This window comes from Mercenaria mercenaria, chromosome 3 (assembly GCF_021730395.1).
Source record: "Mercenaria mercenaria strain notata chromosome 3, MADL_Memer_1, whole genome shotgun sequence".
Classification (NCBI taxonomy): domain Eukaryota; kingdom Metazoa; phylum Mollusca; class Bivalvia; order Venerida; family Veneridae; genus Mercenaria; species Mercenaria mercenaria.
This window is the reverse complement of record NC_069363.1, coordinates 47,690,449-47,715,071: the sequence shown is the minus strand read 5'-3', so window position 1 is coordinate 47,715,071 and position 24,623 is coordinate 47,690,449. Positions and strand designations below refer to the sequence as shown.

The 24,623-nt window shown below is 35.2% G+C and overlaps 1 protein-coding gene across 1 annotated transcript; it reads right to left on the bottom strand.

Moving 5' to 3' along the window:
- Positions 1-930: 930 nt before the first annotated feature.
- On the bottom strand, positions 931-21,281 carry LOC128555601 (helicase with zinc finger domain 2-like). The gene is given in 14 exon segments (XM_053538390.1): positions 931-2,601; positions 4,261-4,428; positions 4,738-4,888; positions 10,485-10,709; positions 12,287-12,523; positions 12,705-13,090; positions 13,734-13,871; positions 14,143-14,307; positions 15,156-15,244; positions 16,095-16,674; positions 16,677-19,615; positions 20,019-20,082; positions 20,443-20,568; positions 20,921-21,281. Coding segments are annotated over 11 exon segments (4,848 nt in total). The 5' UTR covers positions 19,111-19,615; positions 20,019-20,082; positions 20,443-20,568; positions 20,921-21,281; the 3' UTR covers positions 931-2,326.
- Between the last annotated feature and the right edge of the window lie 3,342 nt (positions 21,282-24,623).

Below are 24,623 nucleotides of genomic sequence, written 5' to 3'. Positions count from 1 at the left end.
CTGGTTGAGATGTTGTTCGTTTATCAAATATTTCGGTGTTTGGATCCTTAAAGTGGAAAAGTGCTACCAAGTTGTTACATGATTTTTCTATTCTTTAGCTCTAATAAGCGAAACCAATAGAAAATTAGAGAGAGGTACTGCAGTGATACTATAGAACACTTTTTGTTAAGATCCGTCAAGTGGTTCATGTTAACAAGTCTTTTCAAGGTTTCTTTCTATTTTAAGGATTTTTTACAGATTTTATTAGTTCTGACATTCCCAAAGTGGCCAAGCGCAACCACTTTAACAAATTTTGTGAGTGGACTGTACGGGATGCTACAGATAAGTTTGGTGAAGGTCAATTAGCCGGTCGTTTAAAGGTATTTTTCTATTTTTAGCTCTGATGGCCCCTAAAGAGACTTACTGGAACCATTGAAAAAAGTGAAAGAGGACTACACAAGGATACTACAGAAAAAGAATCGTGAAGATGCATCAGTTGGTTCATAAGAAGAAATTCTTTTAAGAATTTTAAATTAGATCTGATGAGCGGAACTATCTCAACAAAATAGAGAGAGATACATAAAAGGTTGCTATTGAATTTCGATAAATATCCATCAAGTAGTTTATGCAATTATGCCGTTTAAGTGTTTTCCTATTTTTAACTCTGGCGGCCCCTAAATGCAATCAAGTGAAAACCTTTGAGCAAACGAGTAAGATGTAACAGAAAAAAAATGTTTAAGTAAGAAAAATGATGCCTTGACGGACGATGGTCGACAAACACGGTGTGATCATAAAACTCTCTAAAACAGCTTAAAAACACATCTGTTAAAATGCAGTTCAATATCGGTGACCAGTATGCCTTCAACAAATAATTCTGCAAACTATTTCTGAATTATGTAAGAATTTCATATTCTTTACTAAGGATTCATGCTTTTTATAACAAACAACACGTCAAATCGGTAGTAATTTTATTAGCTCCAGTCTACGAAACATCATTACTAATAAACAGTTATACAAAATATACTTATCAAAAAGTGACTCAAAATTAGAAATAAGTATAAAATGTTTGAAAGACACAAGCGTTAAGATTTCTTTTCCATTGAAAAAATAAAAAAGACAATAAATCTCAGAAGTCACATGTATCACAGAAGTAGGGATTATTTTAGGCAAGCATGTTAAGGAACAAAAGCAACATAAATCACTTATAACGTAAAAAGAGCACACTGAGACATTGGCAAAAATACATCATTATAAATTCAAATGTAGTAACAGGCACACAACTGTATTAGTCATTTACAACCATTGTAAATCAATATATTTAGACACCTTAGCAGAACATAGTTCTCATACGTTATGTTGTGTACATAATAATCAGTAACTTCCTTATACATTCTTGTGTTTATGAAAGTCTTACTTAGCTCAATTAAAACAATGGTTCGAGAAAACATGGCAGCAAAATGACGGTTAGAAAACATACACTTGCTAAATTGCACATACTGATATAGCAACATTCGTTTGATACAAACATGAAAGTTTTTAAGGATAATATTAGCTTATAAAAATATATTCTATCTAAATAAAATATGTATTATACTAATAGAAAACTAATACTTCTATTGACATAGCGAAGACATGTTCGCAATGTTAAAGCTATGTACATTCAAGTTATACAAAAACAGTTGCAAATCACCAACAACCATTAAGAAAAGAAATTGAAATGATATGTGGCACTGTAAAGAACACACTATACAGAAGACTAAACTATAAAATGGAATATAACATCAACAATAATAAAATTTACCAAAGACTGAATCAGTCACATCCCTTTCGTTCAGTACTTCACATAGCCCATTCTATGTTACATTTGCAAATTTAATGACTAGACAATAGTGCAAGCAGAGAACTATAATCAACAAAATAGACCTTATGCATTTACTCTTCTTTACTGGTACTGGTACTATTTTTGCTAATGAAAAGCAATTAAATATCAATTCTTATACAAAAAATTAAAAGACTCAGTTACATACGAAAGCTACTATTCATACTGGCATTATATGTCAGCGTTTCATGTATATGTTAATCAGATATTTACAATGTAGGATAACTAGAAATAACAATAGAGATCAATAAATAAACTGTGTTTAACACAAATATTCAGTACATGACATATGTTAAACAAAATATACAAACTTTGATATCAGATTTTTTTAAATATTTTTCTAAAGATATAAAAGAAAAACATTTTTTAAATATCAAAAAGAAATAATTTAACAATGCTCCAGTTATATGTTAACATACAAATATACATTGATATGTTCCAACTGTAATGAATAAATCAGTGGTTCTTTTACGGATGTTTCGGATTTCTGCGATGTCTTCTTCCTCTCCCTTCCTCTTGCCAGTCGTCAAACGATCCTGTGTAAGAGGTTGCTTCCCCTTTAATGAACATAGACTCTCCGTATCGTCTTTCGCTTTCCTTAATGTTTTCTCTCATTCTCTGGAGCCTAGGTCTGACAGTCCGTGGTGGGAATTCGTCCGGTGTTTTTACACACTCTCTATTATCATAATGCTGTATCAGTTTCCTCCAAACGAACTGGTCACATGACAACAAGTTCTTATTGCCTGTAGAATAAAATATGTATATGATTAAACAGTATAAAATTGAGATCTGATTCCAGCACGGGTTTCTAGAACCTTACAGTAAATGTGTTAAAATTCTAAATGTGGTAACATTTTATGTCTAAATAATTGATGAAATAGTGTGATTCATGTTTGCGATAATATCCATATCACCTACATGTACTGTGCACCTCTCACTGCGAGTTATATAGCTTTGCTGATCTGCTTGTATATTCTTACAAGTTCTCGATTTATATTATGTTACTTGACGATAATTTTATAACGTCATTATTCGAAAAATGATATGAGCCCTGTGCGTCTTTGCAACGTAACAAGACATCTGACTTCATTTTCAGTAACGTGCATATTTAAACGTAAATAAACATAGAATAAAAAGAAACAAACTGTTTGTTTTCCATGAATATGGAATATATCTCACCTCGAAGTGAGAAACGTTTCGCCTCAAATCAAACAAATATCCTCTATTTTACGTTATCAGTGATTACAAATATTTCAACTGATAAATATTACATGTGATATCTAGATATGTATAATTGTAGTAAATGATCTTTTGAAAATCATACGATTCAGACAAAAATGCAAGAGGGTTATGATGACCCTTGATCGCTCATGTAAGTGTCACCCCTAAGACAGCTACCGTATTTTCAACAAATAGTCATGACATTGATAGGTTTGATAGAAGTTCGCCATAGGTATGAATGTGTGAAATTATTATGAAATTGAACAAGCAATATCTGACGCATGCAGAGAAAAAGTCTCGCTTATGGGGGCTAAGTCAAGACGACTTCGGGTAAGGTTCCGCAAAGAAAAAACACTTTAAAACAAGAGGTGCTTTTGTGAAAAGCGCATGTCTCCCACAACTGCCTAATCATCTGAATAGTAAGTCTGTCTTTATATACTGTTTGCGGCATATTTGTATTCTCATGTTGGAGTAACCGGCCTACATCTGTGTATCGGTAATTATGTTCAAGGGCCATAATTCCGAAGTGCCTGGGCCGATTTGGCTAGTTATCGAACTTGGCCGAGGACTTGTTGCCAAACACATTTTGTTCAAGTTTGGTGAAGATAGGATGAGTGCGGACAAGCTTTGTGACAGACAGACAGACACACACACACACACACACACAGACATGAGTAAATCAATATGTCTCCCACACCACTAAGTTGTGGGAGACATAATTATTCTGACAGTTGAACAACAGGTCAGCAAGAATCAATGTCAACTTTCCGAAATAGTAAGATTTTCAATGCGTACGTGTCATGTTTTTTTCAAGACTTGTCTGAACACTTTTTGCGGAGAAGACTGGCCAAGGAAAGTGTTTGTGATATTGTTTTGAAACTGACAAAGTGCTTTGTGACAGTTCCTTTTATATCTATCAAGGGAAAAGTAATCAAGCTTTCTTGTAGTCAAGGTTTTGGCTATTTGAACATATGTGGTATATTGCCATACAATGAATATCGCAACACTTTTTTAAGATTGAACCAACGGTTTCTATGCAGCTAAGATCTTTCAGTGTTCGATTTTTGCGGCACCCATCAACAGTTTATTTTGGGAAACGAAATCCGAAGTGTGAACGGACGTTTAAAACAGAACAGTCTATGAGTGTCTCTGAATAGGTATGCTAACAACTCAGTGCTCACCTATGATAATCAAACCCTTCCGTGCCCTAGTTAGCGCAACATTTATTTGATTTTGATCTGTGATGAAGCCAAGATTATGTTTGCACCAACCCAGAGTAGGATTCGACTCTATTTTGTAGTCTGGGAGAGATCGCACTGTGCTAAATATCACATAGTCCCATTCTCCGCCTGAAATAAATGATTTTTAGAAACTTCTTATTATCATCAATTTATTCATTGGAATCGAGGCAAATATATACAGCCCTACTCATTCAAAAACAAGACCATGTTTATTTAGATGCTGATACAAAATACAAATATATCCACCGCCTTAATTGTAAAATGTAGAACAATAAAAGTGTAAGCAGGTAAATAACGTGAATCTGCCAGAAGACGGTTTACTACAAACGAGCAATATGTCTAAAACTATTGCCAAAGCAAAGGATTAAAAACAATTCTGATTTACTGATACATTGTAATTAAGTTCAAAAGATATACCTTGACTCGACACTACAGTGCTGACGTTTTCCTCGACATATCCCTCATCTTTTAACCGTCTTTTGATCTCAGATACCTGTGCGTTATATTGTGAGAGTATCTGGACAGATTGGCTCGTTTGCTCTCTTGTGAAGTAGGAATATACTTTGATCTGAAAAGACGGATAGTTTTCATAATTTAGGGAAAACTTGTTACTGATACAGCAACGGTCATCAGGGTTTCGGATTACACCAATACCATTTACTTCCATGCGGCGACTTCACGGTTTTAAGAATAGAGTAAGCCCCAACCATACTTGGCATTTTCAAGACAGACGTGGATATATAGATAGAACCACCAAACCTCTGCAAGTTAAATGAAGAGCTTTCTCCGTCACATTAAATTTTATTTTCTCAGCCATATCTAAATATGCTAGATATCCCAAAGTAAGAACTAGTTTAAAAAGACTTCGTGTATCATCTCACAGATTATGTATAGAAACCAGTAGATGAAACAAACCAGTTAGTACACCGTTAATCGAGAGAAATTGTACATTTTGCGACAAACTTGAGGACGAATATAATTTTGTTTTAGAATGTGTACTGTATGCTGAATTGAGAAAACAATTTATACCATCGTATTTCTGGAACGGCCCAAACATGTTTAAGTTTATAGAGCTCATGAGATCTGAAAATAAACGTATTCTAAAAATCTAGCGACTTATGCTAATAAATCATCTACCGTTAGAAACGACTTATTATACAGAGAACAAAATTAGGTTTATATGCCCCGTTAAATTCTTCATACTGTTTAATTGTGCGCAGGCGTGAGTTTACCGCCGCACACTAGTAACCCGTGAAAGGTCCTCGCGTAAAAATTTGAAAACTTTCGCCTGCATTTTTCAGTGATTTATTAGCTATTTAGTTGACCTGTCAAAACATGTTTCTGGCTTTCGCGTTAATCTTATATAAGCATGGACATAATATAATGAAAGTCGGGAACAAGTTTTGACAGGTCAAATAAATTGCACACTATCGCACAATAATAAAGCGCTTTGAAATGTAAACTAACAAAACAATAGCATACATTTAAGTCAATACACCATGTTTACGACGCAAACAGTAATTCCTCGTCGGCCGAGCGGTAACGGTATTCGTGTTATACTCTTTCGTCGGGAGTTCGATTCCCAGACCCGTAAAAAAAATTAAACTCTGGTGTATTTAATTTCCTTTTTATTTCAATACAACATGAAAGTTGGTTAAAGTTGTACTAACTTATATATGTCACTTTTAACACGTACTTATGTTTAAATACGCTTCGTCTTTATTATGATCTAATCTTTTGAAGCGTTCGTGAATATATTAGAAACCAGAGAAAAACAAACTTACACAATGTATGTAAATTAAATGCAACTGAAAAAAAAATATTGGACAGATGCAAGGTTCGAACCACTGGCGCCAGATCAGAAAGAAAATGCCTCTGTACATGTTATACCCTACCACTAGGTATTCTATAAGAACCATGGTCATGAACGGGAAAATATACTAACCCGTTTCAATCGCAAATTTCTCAACTTGAACGTGCAGTTCGGTGAATGGGTACCTAGTATATTGAACAAGCGATAATTTATCTTCCATCGTGCACCAGTCACCTTGTCTCAATATTCCATATTGCTGAGATTATCAACATATTTTATGCTTTCGTCAACGTTACAGAAAAAACTTGCTTGACCTTCCCTAATGAACATCCGGTCTAGAGGTCACGGCAGTGTGCACATGTTTGACGAAATGTAAACAAACAAAAACAGAATTGAAAAAAAAAATAAATAATTACAGTGCAACTTCCGAAAACCGGCCCTTCTGAAAACCGGAAACCTTTGAAAACCGCACGAAACTCAAGGTCCCGTTTTTTTCTGTTCTTATTTCTATATATTTCTAACCTCTGAAAACCGGAACTTCCGAATTCTGAAAAACGGACAATTTTTGAACGACCGTTTAAATTTTATCACTAAAATTGACTTCCGAAAACCGAACAGCAAAATATTTGCCAGATTAAAAGTGTCACCTGTTAATCCCAAAATGTCCGTGGCAAGTTGTAAACATGTTCTTTTGTTTATCTTTTAGCAGCGGTCGTTTATTTTGACATGCTTTATAATCACAATGATAATTTGATGCAAAAGTAAGAAGGTAATCGGCGATTACTTTCATTTGTATTCAATTTATGAAAACGTGATGAATTAAATATCTTGTGTGTGAAAAACTTTCTTTATGTTTGAATGAAAGAAAGACCGGTATTTTAATTGATTTAGTTACATTGATTAAACAAGTATATGCATTATCAACATTAATTAAATACTGACAAACTCGGGACTCCAAAGATGGTAAAATTAAGTGGAAAATGTTTGCGTAAATGTTATTATTATAGATATGTTGTTTTTTATATATTTTTATTTATGTATTTATTATCCTTAATGTTTGTAATTAATTAATCAATCAATCAATTAATTACTTTATATAAACTTGTAAAATTATAAAGGATAATAATCTCCTTTATCCTACATATAAGAAAACATAACTGTTGTGCACGACGTCAACTTTGCCTACAAATTTTCAAACTTCTGAATTCCGGAAACTTCCAAATACTGAACATTTAGGCTGGTCCGGAGGTCGTTCGGTTTTCGGAAGTTACACTGCACTAAAACTGGAAATGATGAATGAAATTCATCTGGTATATGATCTTTAATTTGAAATCGTACATTGGTCTGCATCTGTTCTGTATATTTTATTCATTTTGCACATTTATGCTGCATTTTCACATTGTAGCGAACACGTGTAGTAAAATGACGATTGACATACATTTTCACAACAGCCAATCAGAATGGTTTTTGCAATCTTGAACGGAACTTCACCAGGGAAGGTCAAGCAAGTTTTTTGTCTAACGTTGAAATAACTATAAACTACGCGTTGTTTTTTTAAGATAAGAAGTATTGAAGAAATGTGACCGGTACATAATGGAAGATAAATCACCACATGTTTGATATCCATAGTACACATTTACCGAACTGCGTGTTTTAAGTATGAAATGCGCGATTGAAACGGATTAGTAAATTTTCCCCTTCATGACCATGGTTCTTATAGAATACCTAGGGTTAAGGTATAACATGTACTGAGGCATTTTCTTTCTGTTCTGGTGCCAGTGGTTCGAACCATCAAAACTGTCACTACAAAGTGATTACATGTCCATCCACTCATCCTACTGCGCCATCAAGCCAACTATTGAACTTACTTCCTATATCTTTTATTTTGAAAGAGATTGCTAAGTAGTGATTGTTTATTTACATGTTGCTAACAAGAGGGCCAAGATGGCCCTAGGTCGCTCACTTGTGAAACACACCATAACAATTTAAACATGTTTGACCTAGGGATTTCATGGAAACAAATATTCTGGGCAATTTTCATTAGAATTGGACCATAAATGTGGTCTCTTGAGTTTAAAAAGTATTTTATTTGATATGACCTAGTGACCTAGTTTTTGACCCCAGATGACCCATATTCGAACTTGACCTAGATTTTATCAAGGCAATCATTTTGACCAAATTCCATCTGGATCAACTGAAAAATACATCTTCTATACAAGGTTTTTCCTTGATTTGACCTAGCGACCTAATTTTTGACCCCGGATGACCCATATCTAATCTTGACCTAGATTTCATCAAGGCAATCATTCCGACCAAATTTCATAAGGGTCAATAGAAAAATACAGCCTCTATCGCATACACAAGGTTTTTCTTTGATCTGACCTAGTGACCTACTTCTTGAACTTAGATGACACATATTTAAACTTTACCTAGATTTCATCAAGGCAATCATTCTGACCGTATTTCATGAAAATCAATTGAATAATATAGCCTCTATCGCATACACAAGGCTTTTATTTGATTTGACTTAGTGACCTAGTTTTTGACCCCAGATGACCCATTTTCGAACTCTTCCTAGATTTCATCAACGTAATCATTCCGACCAATATTCATGAAGATCAATTGAAAAATACAGCCTCTACCACATACACAAGGTTTTTCCTTGATTTGACCTAGTGACTTAGTTCTTGACCCCAGATGATCCATTTTCAACTCGGCCTAGATTTCATCAAGGTAATCATTCTGACCAATATTCATGAAGATCAATTGAAAAATACAGCCTCTATCGCATACACAAGGTTTTTCCTTTATTTGATCTAGTGGCCTAGTTTTTGAGCCCAGATGACCCATATTTAAAATTGACCTAGATTTCATCAAGGCAATCATTCTTACCAAATTTCATAAGGATCAACTGAAAAATACAGCCTCTATCGCATACACAAGGTTTTTCTTTTATTTGACCTAGTGACCTACTTCTTGACCCAAGTTGACCTATATTTAAACTCGATCTAGATTTCATCAAGGCAATCATTCTGACCACATTTCATGAAAATCAATTGAAAAATACAGCCCCTATCGCATACACAAAGTTTTTCTTTGATTTGACCTAGTGACCTAGTTTTTGAGCCCAGATAATCCATTTTCAAACTCAGCCTAGATTTTATAAACATAATCATTCTGACCAATATTTATGAAGATAAATTGAAAAATACAGCCTCTATCGCATACACAAAGTTTTTCCTTAATTTGACTTAGTGACCTTGTTTTTGAACCAAGATGACCCATTTTCGAACTCGGCCTAGATTTCAACAAGGTTATCATTCTGACTAAATTTCATAAAGATCAGTTGAAAAATACAGCATCTATCGCATACACAAGCTAAATGTTGACAGACGACAGACAGACGACAGACGACAGGCAGCCAGACGACGGACGCCGGACATCGAGCGATCACAAAAACTCACCTGAGCATTGCTCAGGTGAGCTAAAAATAAAAACGCCATAATACTGTGCGGTACTTATATCATCCTGTAACTGTGTTGGTGTCTTTTGTTTCGTTTCGGAAGGTATCAACAAAATGTATATTAAATGTTTGTCTAATAAATATGTATTTAAATAACCTATTTCAGGTTCAAATATAATTAAAGGAACTAACTGTACTCTAGCCTTTCCCTTTTCCATACATGAAAGGGCAATACACAGCTGGATGTAGTTTCAATTACATTAATTTCTATTTTTTCTGTTCTTAGTAATTACCATTATATATCATTTGTTCCTTTGTATTAAACTCAAGACTGATCGTTTCCAAAGGTTAGATACCGATATACATGTGTTATAAGTTTGCATTTCTGTCCCTTCTGTGTCGTTTACCTACATTATTATTGTTATATTATCATTGTTGCATTATCATGCTGTTACTGTAGTAACTTTACAGAAATATAATACTGTCTGCTTTGTATAATGCTAGACTAATAATAAGAACATTCTATATTGTTTTGAAAGATGTTACATTACGATGCTAATCTATGTCTGTTTTCATTGTTAAGCAATCATTACCCTGATATATATCAAGTAAACATTACTGTCGCCATATATGTATATGTATGTATTTGCCACATGGGCCAATGATCTACTGGTTTTTATGAATAAAATCTTTGAAATATGTGAAAACCATTAAAGTATTCTATATCAAAAGCGATGTTTGGAGCCCCAAGCTGTGGGAGAAAAGAGGTACATACATCCGATCTTAAAAATCTTTATTAAACTGAAACAATTCCGCAAAAATGTGCACGCCTCTAGAGACATCCGACATCAAGTTTTGCAAAAATAAGTAGTAATATAAAGTACTTACAACTTCATCAATTTCAAGCGCATTACTTTTCGATTGTTCATTGCCATCTTCCGTTGATACTGTCAAAACCTTTTCTTCTCCTTCAACGTGAACAAATATATGCGGATAGGAAGTCTTCATGTGTTTCGGCCAGATATCCATGCGGCTAGTTTTCCAAAGCCCCGGCATTGTAATTAGGGCGTTGTCGTAAAAATTCTCCGATGGAAAACGACAGATTTGGGGATTCTAAAAATACACATTTAGTGTGAGTACATGTACATACTTCGTCGGCATTCAAGAACATCCAAAAGCTATACAGTATACTTTTCATATAACGACCATTGATTTGCTATCTCAAACCAGTACACAATTACAAACTATAAAATTATTTGGAATATCTTTAGCATCAATTTATAGTAACTTAATATGAACTTAGGTGCTACCTATAAGGCAGAGCTCCCTTGAAAAATCACCAGTGTCCCTTGAAAATTAAAGGAGTGCTGCTGGAATAACCTGGAATTATGGATCCGTTTTAGGAAGTTTATGTTCGTTAAGATCTATTAAAATTTTCACGAATTAATGATAATTCCTGATTTCTGAATGAATGTCTTAGAATGCATTAAGATTAAATCTAAAGAAAGTTACAGTTCTTTTTAGAAAGAAGAATGTGACCAACTTTAAGGCAAAATACTGCTATGATAGACCTCTGGTATGGGAGAATGAAAATCATTTACATGTACAAAGCTTGTTTAAAAAACAAACGACTAGCTTTGTACATGTAAATGATGAGAATTTTACCCAGAGAAAATCACTTTTTTGCCGAAATTCTCGAAAACTTCTGTTTTATTTACTGAACTGCGAAGTTTACATTTTTATGGTTAATCTTTTAGAACAACTGATATAGAATAGGAATGGTAGTTACTAGTAGGAGCATTTTTGATGTTTATTGATAATTCATAGTCAATAGTTTTTTTCCTAGTAATAAACTCTGGTCAGTGATTTTTAAGCTTGTGCCTGTAAATTTTGATCCAAAAACCTTTTTTAAAAAAAAATTTTTATCTACTGACTACTGTAGGCTACAGACAGTACTACATTGGAACCTGACATCACTAACAAAACACTTGTTAGATATCACATGAATGACTTTATTTTTTTTACAATACTTTCAAAACCCATAATAAATAAAATATAAAAAAAAACTGAAATAAAAAAGAAATTTAAAAAAGAAAGACGCTTCTGGTGAGGATCGAACCCCCGACCTTTGGACTTCAACGCGACCTCGCTAACCACTGCACCAGTGAGGAAGTTTGACGTCATTACTACAAATATAAATATATAAAATAAATTTCAGTTGCAGCAGCGTGACGAAAATCGTTTCACATTGAAAATATTGTATTTTACCTTCCTTTCTTCGTAGAAAATGTATTTAGCACTAAATTCTTATTATCAGGCGCTCATTTACATTTTTATTCAACGTTCAAAGCAGTAAGCGAAACGCTTTTGTCAACTATAAACAGCAAGCGTCTATTGACATCTTACTGATTAATTACTATGAGCATTGCGTACTGAAAGAAACCCGAACAACACCGATTCAAAAAAACTTACCACGAATTTTCAACTCGATAGTAATGTACGTCTGTACACAGTTTTATTCATTTTCTTTTTCACACGTCTAACCGTAATGCGACGCTGTCGGCTCCGCGAAGCACCAAGTTTATAACAAGACCATTTGTAAGCCATTAAACATTAAATGTCCAATAAGACACGATAAATGTTCACAGAATTACAGGATGTTTATAAATATAAATTTTCAAAAGGGTTACCATTCGATACTGTTCCTCCAGCATAGTGAACTTCACATTGTTAATATGCTTTGTGTTTGTAACGGCATAATGTTCAAAAAGTGAGGTTTCCAATCCTAGTAACCCAGCTTCTTTACACATGATGATTGGTCTCAATTGCTTGTGGTCCCCAATAAGCACAACTTGCTCAGCCTTGGTAGCAATGATTGGCACTAGACATTGTGGCTCTGGACACATGCCTGCTTCGTCAACGATTACCTATCAGTAGTATTAAACCTTACTAGTAACTGCATTGTTATAAGTGGCATGAATTAAATGAAGCTTTAATATATCAGTTAATATTGATATTTAAAGTACTATTTATAATAATATTATCGTTATCGAGTAAAGTTGTTCAATAACTGATAAAGTAATGCTATTGCAACGCTAGTGTACATACCTGATGAACACTAGTTGCTTTTAGCACTTTTGGGTTTGAACCAACGGCTGTTGTGCACAGTATCACGTCATGTTTTCTAATTTCATCAATAGAAGCCTCTCTGACAATGCGGACGTATGCCGCCACCTTTTCTGGCATTGGTTCATAGTTGTTGGCCTTGAACAGTTTATCGTATGCATTTATTTCTTCTGCATATTTCTTTCCTTTTTGTCGAATAAGATGATGAAGGGCTACTGGATATAACACTGGTGACGTTTTCTGGTTTCTGGTACTTCTCTTGGAAAGAAATGTCCTCCCAGGAATGGGAAAGTCCAGTGCTTCAATGGACCTTCCATATACACGGACGAAATCGGGGCAGTAATTACCCATACGGTAGTACATCCATTCTGTAAAGGAACAATTACCGACGTACAGATTTAACATTTAGTATACCTAAAGTAATACAAGTTTACAATTTTAACCTTTACCCTGCTTTTTTCTAAAATGGACTGGTCCATCATTCAATTTAGGCAGTACCACTTATTAGTCAAAGGGGTATTCACTGAAATTTTACTGATAATAGCGACAGAAGGCTGATAGCAGGCTGGTCTTAGTCTGTACTGGTCGCAAAGGCACTGGTCACTAGCTACCAGCAGGTTAAAGTTTTAATTGACAACATTATCTAAATGATACGGGAATTCGTTAAATTCGCCTTTCTTTAATAGTGTATGCGGATATATATTATCTTAACAAACTTACTTTTGCATTTTTGAACATAGATTTATTTGCGTAAATACTCTCCATTCGTAAACAGGAAGACGCAAGTTAAAATAGATTTAGAACAGTCTTAAAGCACTTCCTGTGATGTCCATAATTTTTGTCAGCAACCAATGATATCATTGCCATTTATATGCCTTAAAGATATGATAAAAAGGCAAAACATGTCAGATTAATCATACTGTAAGTTGAGAAAGAAGCTACACACACAGGCGTGCAAAATAGGGTCGCGGCATCATAATAACAACAAAGGATTTATATTTCTTTTTTTACCTGCAACCAAATCAACCGAACTGTTTGACGGTCCGCAGAACAAAACTTGTTTCTTTTGCTTCCCTTCTTTATGTTGAATACCGTTGACTTTGTTGAAAAGAGACACAAGCTTTATTCCAGTGTATGTTTTACCAGTTCCTATAAAATATATACTGGTATATTTGTATCATAAAAACGAAAAGTCATTAGTAGTCGTATACATGTATTTATGTTTAATACGTAGTGACATTAAGCACGAAAAAATCTTTTAAGGGATGTTGAAATGGGACACTCAGGATTTCGTTTGTAGCACATTATTTTACGATATCCAATTTCGTCCGATGAATATGTTTAAAAAAAAACTCTCTAAATCGTAACTACGTAAGTCGTAAATACACCCTTTATCTTATTATCGTGCCAGCAATCTTACCAGGTGGTCCTTTTATGAGGGAAAACCGTGACATCAGGGCTTTATCGATAGCTTCTTGTTGCTTTATGTTATTCGGTGGCAGAGGTTTTCGTCTGGGATCGTCACTGCTGGCGTCATAATACAAGTCGCGTTCGATAAGACTGGCAATGTGTTTATGATCCCTGTCTGAAATATCATTACAAAATAACACTGTTTTATATTTCACAAATATATAAATTAATCAGTAGAATGCTTTTCTTTCTGTCACCGTCACGTGATGATACAACTGGAACCAGTATTGCACTGTGTGATTTAAAATGTCTCCACGGTCTGTTTAAGTATATACAACAATGTCCGAAACCTACAGTCCAGAAATGCCATATTTTTCTCGTATTGGACTAAAGTCCAAAATATCCTTATTTATTTCATTTTGGATGGGACAACTTCCAATTCCTTAACGCAAGGAGTCGATCGGGCTTACTTCCCTTGTGTACTGCATTTCGTCTGCAGACAATAGTAACAAAATAGAAAAAAGCTGGGAAAACTTTCTTATTTCTCAACGAAACATATGTGTGAGCACTCAGTTTCTAAGTTAAAACATTTCCTATTCGATAATAAATCATTGATGAAAGGTCGTTTTTTTGGCGCAGAAGCAAAACCATAACGCACACATCTAACATTAACATGCGTATTTATCAGCTTCTTATGTTTGTTGTATTTGGAACATGTTCCACTCCTTATTTAAAAATGTGTGACCATTTTATATTTATTATTATGGTATGAAACGAAGAGGTAATTTAACAGTGTCGAGTACAATACTAAATTCAAATGGAGCAGTAATAAGCCATATTTGGACTCGCCATCCGCCTCGTCCAATATGGGTTATTACTGCTGTGTACGAGTCCAATAAAATTCAGTATTATACTTAACATTGTTAAATAACCTCAAAATAGCTGAAATTGATATTTCAAAACATTGACCAAATACTTTTCGAAGTAAAAATACAGATAAAAAAGAAAGAAGAATATAATTACCTAGATCAGGAATAGCTTTGTTCAGAGCAATCTTTGTGGCTAATGTATCTTGCACTGATGGCAGCATTTTGATATAGGTTTCGGTTCTCCTGTAAGTTAATAAGTCCAACATATACATGTAATATATGCATGATTAGTAATATGTTTAAATCATTAAACTGAAAAATAACATCATACGTAAACGTTTTATGTGATACATATTTTCAGGTTAATAATAACCTAACAAAAACAAGTTAAGCTAAACAAACAGAAAAAGATCAACCGTTTGGAGCTTTGTAATTATAATAATTAGGATTTTAATCAATTAAACAATACACATATCAACACAAATAATGCTAATATTTAATGATTTGATATTTATTTTCGCTAATTAAAGTTTGTCAAAAGACAACAAAGTATGACAGCTAAGTGAAATGCAAATGCTAATCGCGGCATTGATCAGTATATATAGCAGAGATACATATTTTCTTAGATGAACTTCATGTAAACCGCAGTAAGTACGCAAAAGCAATAGTCCCGTCACATGAACCAGGCTTTGCGAAAAGTTATTAGACCGTCTGACAGGTCAGGCGAATTTCGGATATTTGTCGTAGCTTTTCACAAGGTCCCGGACTAAATATATATAAATAAATACCAAAATAACCCTTATTTCAAAATTGGTGCAGAATAGTTTCCCATGACAAAACATTAACAAATGTTTGGATTACATGTCTATTACTAGTATAAGCATCCAAAAAAAAATTCGTTTTGTATATCAGTATTACCTTTGCAATAACCAATTTTACCAATCGTGAATATATCAGTAAGACAATTTTTCATTCGGTCAGACAGTAATGGTAAGTTCCTGATAATTGTTCGTAAGTTTCGCGAGGCCTGATATACACCTGTCATATTTACCATATTATTTTCAAGATAAATATGAAATATCTAATTACGCACCTGTCTACCTCTGACTTCCTCAGAATCTCAACACTGAAGCGTTGATCTGCTGACGTCTGATAAAAGGAAAGTGGGAGCTCAGGTGCTCTATCGTGCAAAGAAAATGACACTGTAAGTTTTCCGGAAGATTTCTCTTCCTTTTTCCTCTTGACTTTCGTCACTTCTGCATGACCAACCCAAACAGAATCTAATGTCGGCAAATCTTGCGATTTACTTTTGACTGCTTTTTTATCTGATGATACTGTTGCTTTAAGACATAACCAGTCATATGACGATGCCCTGCCATAGCCCTCCTCATCGTCATCCTCGTCGTCTGAAACTGTACCTGACAACTCTATATTTCTGACCTCACATTCAGCTAACCCAAGAGCAAACTTGCCCTTTCTTTCCCCGGAGAACTTGACCTGTACGTTGTTAATTGTGCATGATTCTTCGTTTTTCACAATCCCAGTTGCTGATTCCATTAGCATCAAAGGAAGCCATCTTTCCAAATACAGTTTGACAGTCTTATACTGATCACACGTTGCGCGAGTCACATACCTATACAGATATAACACTGGATCCTCAGTATGCTGTAGAGTTTCACGTTGTTTGTCATGTTATACAGCATTGGTTTAGGGGCAATGATGCCTTTATGTGGTGAGGCAGACATCAGAATCCTCACTTGCTGACCGCGGGAAAATGTCATTGAAAAACGTGTGTTAGGCTGAATCTGTAACGGATCAAGGCTTTCTGTCGAAACATCGTCTAATCCTTCTCCGTGATGCGAGATATTTGCCTTTTTGATGGCTCGAGACAGATCTTCAACATGACCTTCCATCGTACATTTTAATATTTTCGCCCATTCATACAGGGGTAGAAAGACGATACCTTTATGAGGATTTAACCTCAATTCGTTTCCTCTATCAGGGAGATAATTTTGACGCACGTGGAAATCGTATAGCCTCTTCCTCCATACTGCTTTAACTTTGTTCCAGTGAGTGTTTGGATCTTCAAACAACTCGGGTTTGACCCCCATATCTAAACGGTTGAAAGTCAGTTCCCGGTTACTCTTGGCTACATACTTCAACATTGGAGAGCACAAAGTTATGCCCTTGTCATTTACTTCATCGACGAAACAATTAACCATCTTTGGATTGGTCTTGAAGTCCATTGCTTGCTGTAGTGATCTGCATCCTTTCTCGTATGCTTTTGCTCGCTTGGAAACAGAGTTGATATGCAAACAAATGTTGTCGATTTCTTCTTTTTCGTAAGGAGATCTAATTTTTTCAAATACTGCCGCATGTATAAGACGGTGAATGATCAGATCATTGTATCTTCTTATGGGAGAAGTAAAATGTGTATAAGGAAACATGTTAAGACTGAAGTGTGTGCTGTCTTCTCTTCCTGTAAGACTACCGGAACATCTGTATCCTGCGCGTTTCTGGATAGATAACCAGTGCTTGTAAACTACCAGCTGAAGTGGATGCTTGTCATCCTTCATGATAAAAGTAGGAGCTGCAGCTTTCGGTGATTTCAACATTGCGTCCCAAACAGACTTTGAAAGCATTACCGTTTTTGTTGTTTTCTCATTAAGGCAGTCGTAAACGCTTGGGCGTTTTGGTCCAACTTGTTTGTCTTGGAATCTAACAAGAACATCAAGGTAATGATCATTCCTTTTGACAAATGCCTCTAAATTTTCTTTTGACGGCGGTGGTTGACAGCGAAGAGGGACAGTAGTACTGTATGTCCGAAGTAATTTCTCGGCTACCTTTTTATTCGTCCCAATCATGAACTCCTTGATTAAGTAATGAGCTTCTCTTGTGTCTCCTTCTGACTGATCAATTTCAGTTTCTTCCCAGTCTACATCAAAGGCATCCATGACAATTCCTAACCTATTCTTTCGGATAGCTTGCGCTATTTCAGACAGGCTTTTGATATCACTTGTCAATTTGTCCTCTATGCCGACAGGTTGTGCACAAATCATTGACTGCGATTCTCCATACGTCAGTTGCCTTTTCGATCTGATATAAGATTTTACAATTTCGAAATTGTTACCCTCCATTTGTAGAAGCTTTCCGTTGCTCCCGATGTAGAGGAAAGCAGATATAGTAAGTCTTAATTTATCTTGCAGAAGACTACAAAGATTGGAACTAATTGGTTCAGGGATCATGTTCCTTGACTTTCGTACACCGGGATTAAACGTTGTGGCTCTGCTTTTTGCCTCTTCGTCCAGCGGTGAGTCCTTTGGTACGTACATAGCAACATCTGCAATATGAACGCCTACCTTATACCCGCCATCAATTTTCTCAACACTAAGCGCGACATCCAGAACTGTAGAGCCCGGTGGATTAAGAACCATAAGACCTGTAGCAATGCTGCTTCCGCTTGGCAAATGTTTGATTATTGCACCTCTTGGGTAGATATGTCGAGGACTCCATTTTATGAACGCTACCAAAAATATTGTAGAGCCATTTTCAGCTGGATTCACTTGAACTATCCTTGAATTACACAATATCCCCGCTCTTTCATCATACTCATATATTTCGACCTTGTATCTTCCTGCCTTTTCAGTTTTATACTTCTGTTTTATTTCTCTGTTCAATATATGGATCTTTGGAATTGTTTTACACATTGGTCGTACAAGATGACTTACCATATCGTCAAGGGTACAAATAAACACAGGATGTTTTGTATCTCTGTGGCGCTGTCTATTCCACACACCGACAACTTTTCCAAACCTTTTGTCCTTTGCATCATGATCATCAAGTATCTCCACGATAACTTCGTCTTCGTTAAAGGCCTGTCCTATTTTTGATCGACCTGATATTTCAATGATGCTGATTGAATCGTGTGCATCAACTGGCGTACAGTATGCGTCATGACAGCCTTGTATCTGTATGACACATTTGATGTACTTCTTGGGATTTTTTAACAACAACTCTTGAAGCTTGAATTTATCAAAAAATTTTGTGTAGAAATCCTCTTTGTTCAGTATATCAGGGTGTGTGTTTTCAAATTGATGCAAAAATGACATATTCAGTGTTATACCGGTCTTCAAAAATTCTCCTCAGTTTCTGCCCTTCCAAGGTTTTTTGATACTTCATCATTTTGCTGATAAAACCTACAACTTTGTTCATAAAACGACATTTTTTCGTGAATACTATCTATTTCAATATCTTGATCTGACATAAAATTCAGATCTGGACTTTCAGTCCTTGAAGAGGCTGCATAATTGATACTGCTGTCGTCATTCGAATCGCTATCTGATACACTATAGTCGTATGACGTCTCGGTTCCAAAGCCTGAAGCATCTGTTGCAGTGGTGGTTGTACTGCATGAGCTAACGTTTCGTGACCTGTTTTTACCACTTCCTTCGAGTTTAAGCCGTTCTACACCTGAATTAATAGTTTTAATAGTACCACTTGCATTTTGAGTTACTCTAAAGGGCGTTCTTGATGAAGATCGCAACACTGTAATTCCGTCTAAAGACTGTGCTCTTGAAAAAGGTGTACTTTGTCCAGACCGATCGATTGCTTTAGCTGTAACAGATGATTATTCCATATGTTTTAATGCATAGTTTTGAGGATATAACGTGTGTTTCGGAAGAAGAACACGTGCGTCACTCCGAAATCCAAAATGTATGATATAACATCTGATGTGATTAAAGATTAATTGTCACACATGAAACAAATATGGTTCTTGGAGAATGGTAAATAGAAGTTGTACAATCAAAAGCAAGTATTTTGTTTCTTTTTCTGAATAACAGCTCTAGAATAATCAATTTCTTGTATTCATTGAATTTCCAGTATTTTGTTTTTCACATACTCCGGCGTTCAAATGTTGTTCTCACTGTTTCGAGAATTAATGAGGGAAGTGTCAATCGTAAAGGTTATATTTGAATTAATACTGATATGAGATACATCTATAACTCCTGAAACTTACGTCTTTTGTGTCTCTTTTTCTTTCGTCTGTCTGCGTCGGAATGGTGACTTTTGTCTGTTGCAATCTGCAAGTTGACGGCAATATCATCAGTATTTTGATAACTCATATAATGCTTTTTGTTTAGGGGTTATTGTCACACAGTTACAATGTAGATCATATGCAGATTTCTAGTTATTTTTGATGTAGGAATACCCAGTAATCTCCCTCACGGGCAGCTGGGTAGAACCACCCCCATTCCGAAGACGGCTGAATGACTTCCGCACATGAAAAGGCGAGGATTCAAACCGACAGTGGTGAGGGGAACGTGTTTCTATGTCAGCAATCTTTACCACTCAGCCACGGAACCCCCCTTCATACTTTATACATACGGGCGATTTGCTGATATTATACATTGTATATACAAGTGTTAGTAATATGAACGAACCGCTTTGTTTACATTTGTGCCTTCGAGCCATTCTTCATCCGGTTCTCTTTGCGGAGGTGATGCTGAAGCCAACTTCTCTTGTATTTTTGATTTAAATGTTTGCAGTCTGTCTCTGTATCCTCCATCCTGGTTTAAAGATATGTAAATGCATAAAGGTTTGTGAAATACTTCTGAAATCTCAGTAAGAAGTTTGAAATAGATACAGAAGCAGTAAAATATATAAAAGATGGGCAAATCTAATTTTACTATCTTCATCTCAATGTTGGTCAATTTGGACATTAACAGATATCCTCAACTGAAATCAATACTTCAGAAATTCTAAAACAAGTTCTATGAAGTTGGATAATATGTTAATAACTTAATACTATGTATGGTATTTTATTATTTTATTAATATTGATATGAGAGTATCAGTGTATAACGTAAAACAACGGATATTTGTTTATTAACTGTAAGTCAAGTGTCTGAGCATTCCAAACCTGACAGTATTTCAAGGCTAATTCATTCTTTTGGAAGGCCAGATCGTAGTCCCCTGTCAAAAACAAAGAGCGTGCCCATATTGCTAACGCTTCATGGTCGTCATAGTCACACACATGTTGGAGAACTAGAACAACTGACAACTATGTACTGAAGAAACCTTTACAAGGTATAAAACCTACTTGTAATTATAGTAAAACACATAAAATATAGCGTCTATGAAGTATCACCTGTTCTCGCATGTAAAACAAAAGATGTCTGTTTTGAGGTCAACAAATTCGTTAAAATAGAACCGTCCACTGAACGTTAATAAATTCTCAGCGAGTAAAAAGGTAACAAAATGATACATGTAATAAATCAATTGACTTAAGAGATGAACTACTTACTCGTACTACACACTTTTCGTACTTCCTGGTGCAAATTCTAAAAATCAGTTAAAGGTATCAAAATCAATTATTTAACAAAATACTTCAAAATATTCATTTATGCGTACTTATATACTTTATTGGCAGCGCATTTTCGGTCTGCATACAAGTAAAGAGCCGAGAAAATAAATTAAATAAAATATAGATATTTCTTTCAAGGACAAACAAATGTTTAAAAGTCAGTACATTTATTTCAGTTCTGTTTGTAACCATATAGGTTATTTGTCATTGGCTTGGAAAACGATACGAAGAACAAAATAAATATTAATAATTAAACATCCAATTTGTAAAAAAAACCAATGAATTTTCAAAATCGAAACCGTATAAACCATTTGTTTAGCAAAACTTAAGACGTGTCATTTTTATACCAATTCAAGGTAACATCTTGCTGATCGCCAAATAGCGGTTTTTCGTCCTGGCTCTGCAATAATATCCCTTGGTCCAAGTGCAATTCTTTTCAAAAAGGAGTAAATTTTATTGATATCTCCGTCTATTGCCACACAAACGGACCACTTCTTACGACGCTCAGCCAGTTTTGCCAGACCGTCTAATTCTGCCAAGAAGCCACGGATTTTCTGAAATATACCAGTAAATCAATAGTAATAAAGGGCAAAATAATATTTTAAAAAGAAATATATTTTATAATGGTTTCAGTTACTACAATTTAATAATCAAATCATCTTCCTTACATGTAATGATTTCTTTGATATGTATTGTGAAATCAAATACTGAGTAAATAATGATTATTCTTAACAAAGCAAACTGTAGTAAGCTTCCTCATGCTTATGCACATTCAAGACTCCTGCTAAGTTCCCATGATATATATGTAAATGTCAACTGGGCCTAAATGACTAACTTTTCGATTCATACAATGTAGTTTTGAATGGGTATCCCTGAGTTCAAACGCTCTTTTGCACTCATAAATCCTTCAGAAAATCAACAAATGAACAAATATACAAAACACAATAGCCCGCCCGCTTAGCTCTGTAGGGAGAGTATGGTTTACGGATCGCTAGGTCGCGAGTTTCATCCCCGGGCGGGGCGTATGTTCTCCGTGACGATTTGATAAAAGACATTGTGTCTGAATTCATTCGTCTCCCACCTCTAATAATTCATGTAGGGAAGTTGGCAGTTACTTGCGGAGAACAGGTTTGTACTGGTACAGAATCCAGGAACACTGGTTAGGTTAGCTGTCCACCGTTACATAACTGAAATACTGTTTAAAGCGGCGTTAAACCCAAAACAAAACAAAAAACACAAAAAAAAAACACAAGTACAGTTAGTATCTGAACATTGAAGATCTTCTAAATACCTGTATATTTAATGACAGGACCGGCAGACTAATAAAGAAAACAAGAGAACCCCAAAGAACATCTGACACAGCTATGTGGTTCTGAACATTCCATTGTGGATCGAAAATAGTTGCTAAAATATAGAAAACAGAAAAAATAATCCTGGTATAATAAGTATATCAGCAACTATTGTGATGTCAGATTATTTATTTTACTCATACAAAATAAGCACGAGTTAAGGAGGGTGGACGCTCAACGGATAATGGTCTAGCTGTTTATTCAGAAGTTTGCCGATTCGAATATCTCTGGGATGTTGTTAGCGAGATTCGTATTCTACAACGTTCTAAGTCAAATTTAGCTTTTGACAGATAAAGTATGAACTTTATAGAAATATATATATAAGGCCTTACAAAGAGTATTTTAATAAGCTGTATCATTTCATTTAAGCTGATGTCAATTTCTATGATTTTATTTAAATAGAATTACCTGTGTAAAAACATCTTGCTGCCGTCATGTCCTCTCCAATCTGCAAATAACAAATCTCGAAATAAGTCTTTTGCAATGACTTGTACAGACATTCATGATCTGATGTTAACAAAATTAAAGATAATTTAAGCTCAGTTAAAAAAAATAAAAATAAAAATAGATGACATTGTGATAACAAGAAAAGGCTCATGATGCGCGCTTATCAGATCACTTCAATTTATTTATTTATTTTATTAGGTTTAACGTCGCACCGACACGATTATAGGTCATATTGCGACTTTCCAGATTTGAATTTGCACCAGGAAGTACGAAAAGTTTGTAGTACGAGGCCCAATGTGCCCCTTCGTGCATTATTTCTTCACGAGCGGGCACTTTGGTAGAACCAAAGACCTTCCGTGAGCCAGCTGGATGGCTTCGTCACATGAAGAATTCAACGCCCCGAGTAAGGCTCAAACCCTCATCAATGAGTGGCAAGTGATTTGAAGTCAGCGACCTTAACCACTCGGCCAGGGAGGCCCCAAGATTACTTCAAAGATATCAGTATCACAATTTGTGCGAGGACAAAGCAGATATACAAATGATAAATAGATCTAGTTCATGTGATACACTCCAGGTACACACGCTAGAGTGTGAAGGTAATCCAGGCAGAAAAGTTACCACTCTAGCCTCTTAATATACGAAATATACCTTCTGGTCGGTAAAACTTATATATAATACTTAACAAGTCATATGGACAGAATGTGAGCATGTTCAAACAGGTGGAATTAAATAAGCTCTGACTTTGATGTTTCTTCCACATTTAACTACAAGATAAAAGATCCATTTTGTACAAATTTGTACAAAGTTGACTACACCATTTTTTATATAGATCTGGTCTAACGAGAAAACTGTACCTGTCCCCTATTGAATTTCAAACTAGAACTACATTGATAGTATTTGTGAAGAATTTGTTACTCAGCTTGCAATGCAATTTGTTTTCATTCAAGTTTGCGCTAAAGAAATGTCTTGTAGGTATTTAGGGGTATTTCTTTGTATAACTAATAAAACAATGAGAGTGAGAAAAAGTATTGCCGTTGTGATCAATACATCAAAATAAAAACTGCTAATGAAATTGAATTCTTACCTGGTTCAGAATAAATGAACAGCCTCCGTACCAATCGGCTAATTGCTGTTCAGTGACAGTTACGTTAAGCCCGGTAAGAAATTTGTCTTTTTCATTGTTGGTACCAGCTATTGCTTTCAATGCAAATAGCTTAGCACTTTTAGCATCGCCACTGTCTAATGCCTCATGACCTTTTTGAATAAGGTCTGCTATATGTTTTGCCTCCATCTGAAAGGCAAAACTCGAATCATCGAAATGTAACTACATGTATATAGAAGTTGTTACCCTTTCCGCTCTATCGCCGGACTTAGCCTGGGTAAAATACAAATGCCCTGGTTGTGCCGCCCATAAAAATGACCATGTGGTCTTTACCACATCTGATACCACCACTACCCCCCCC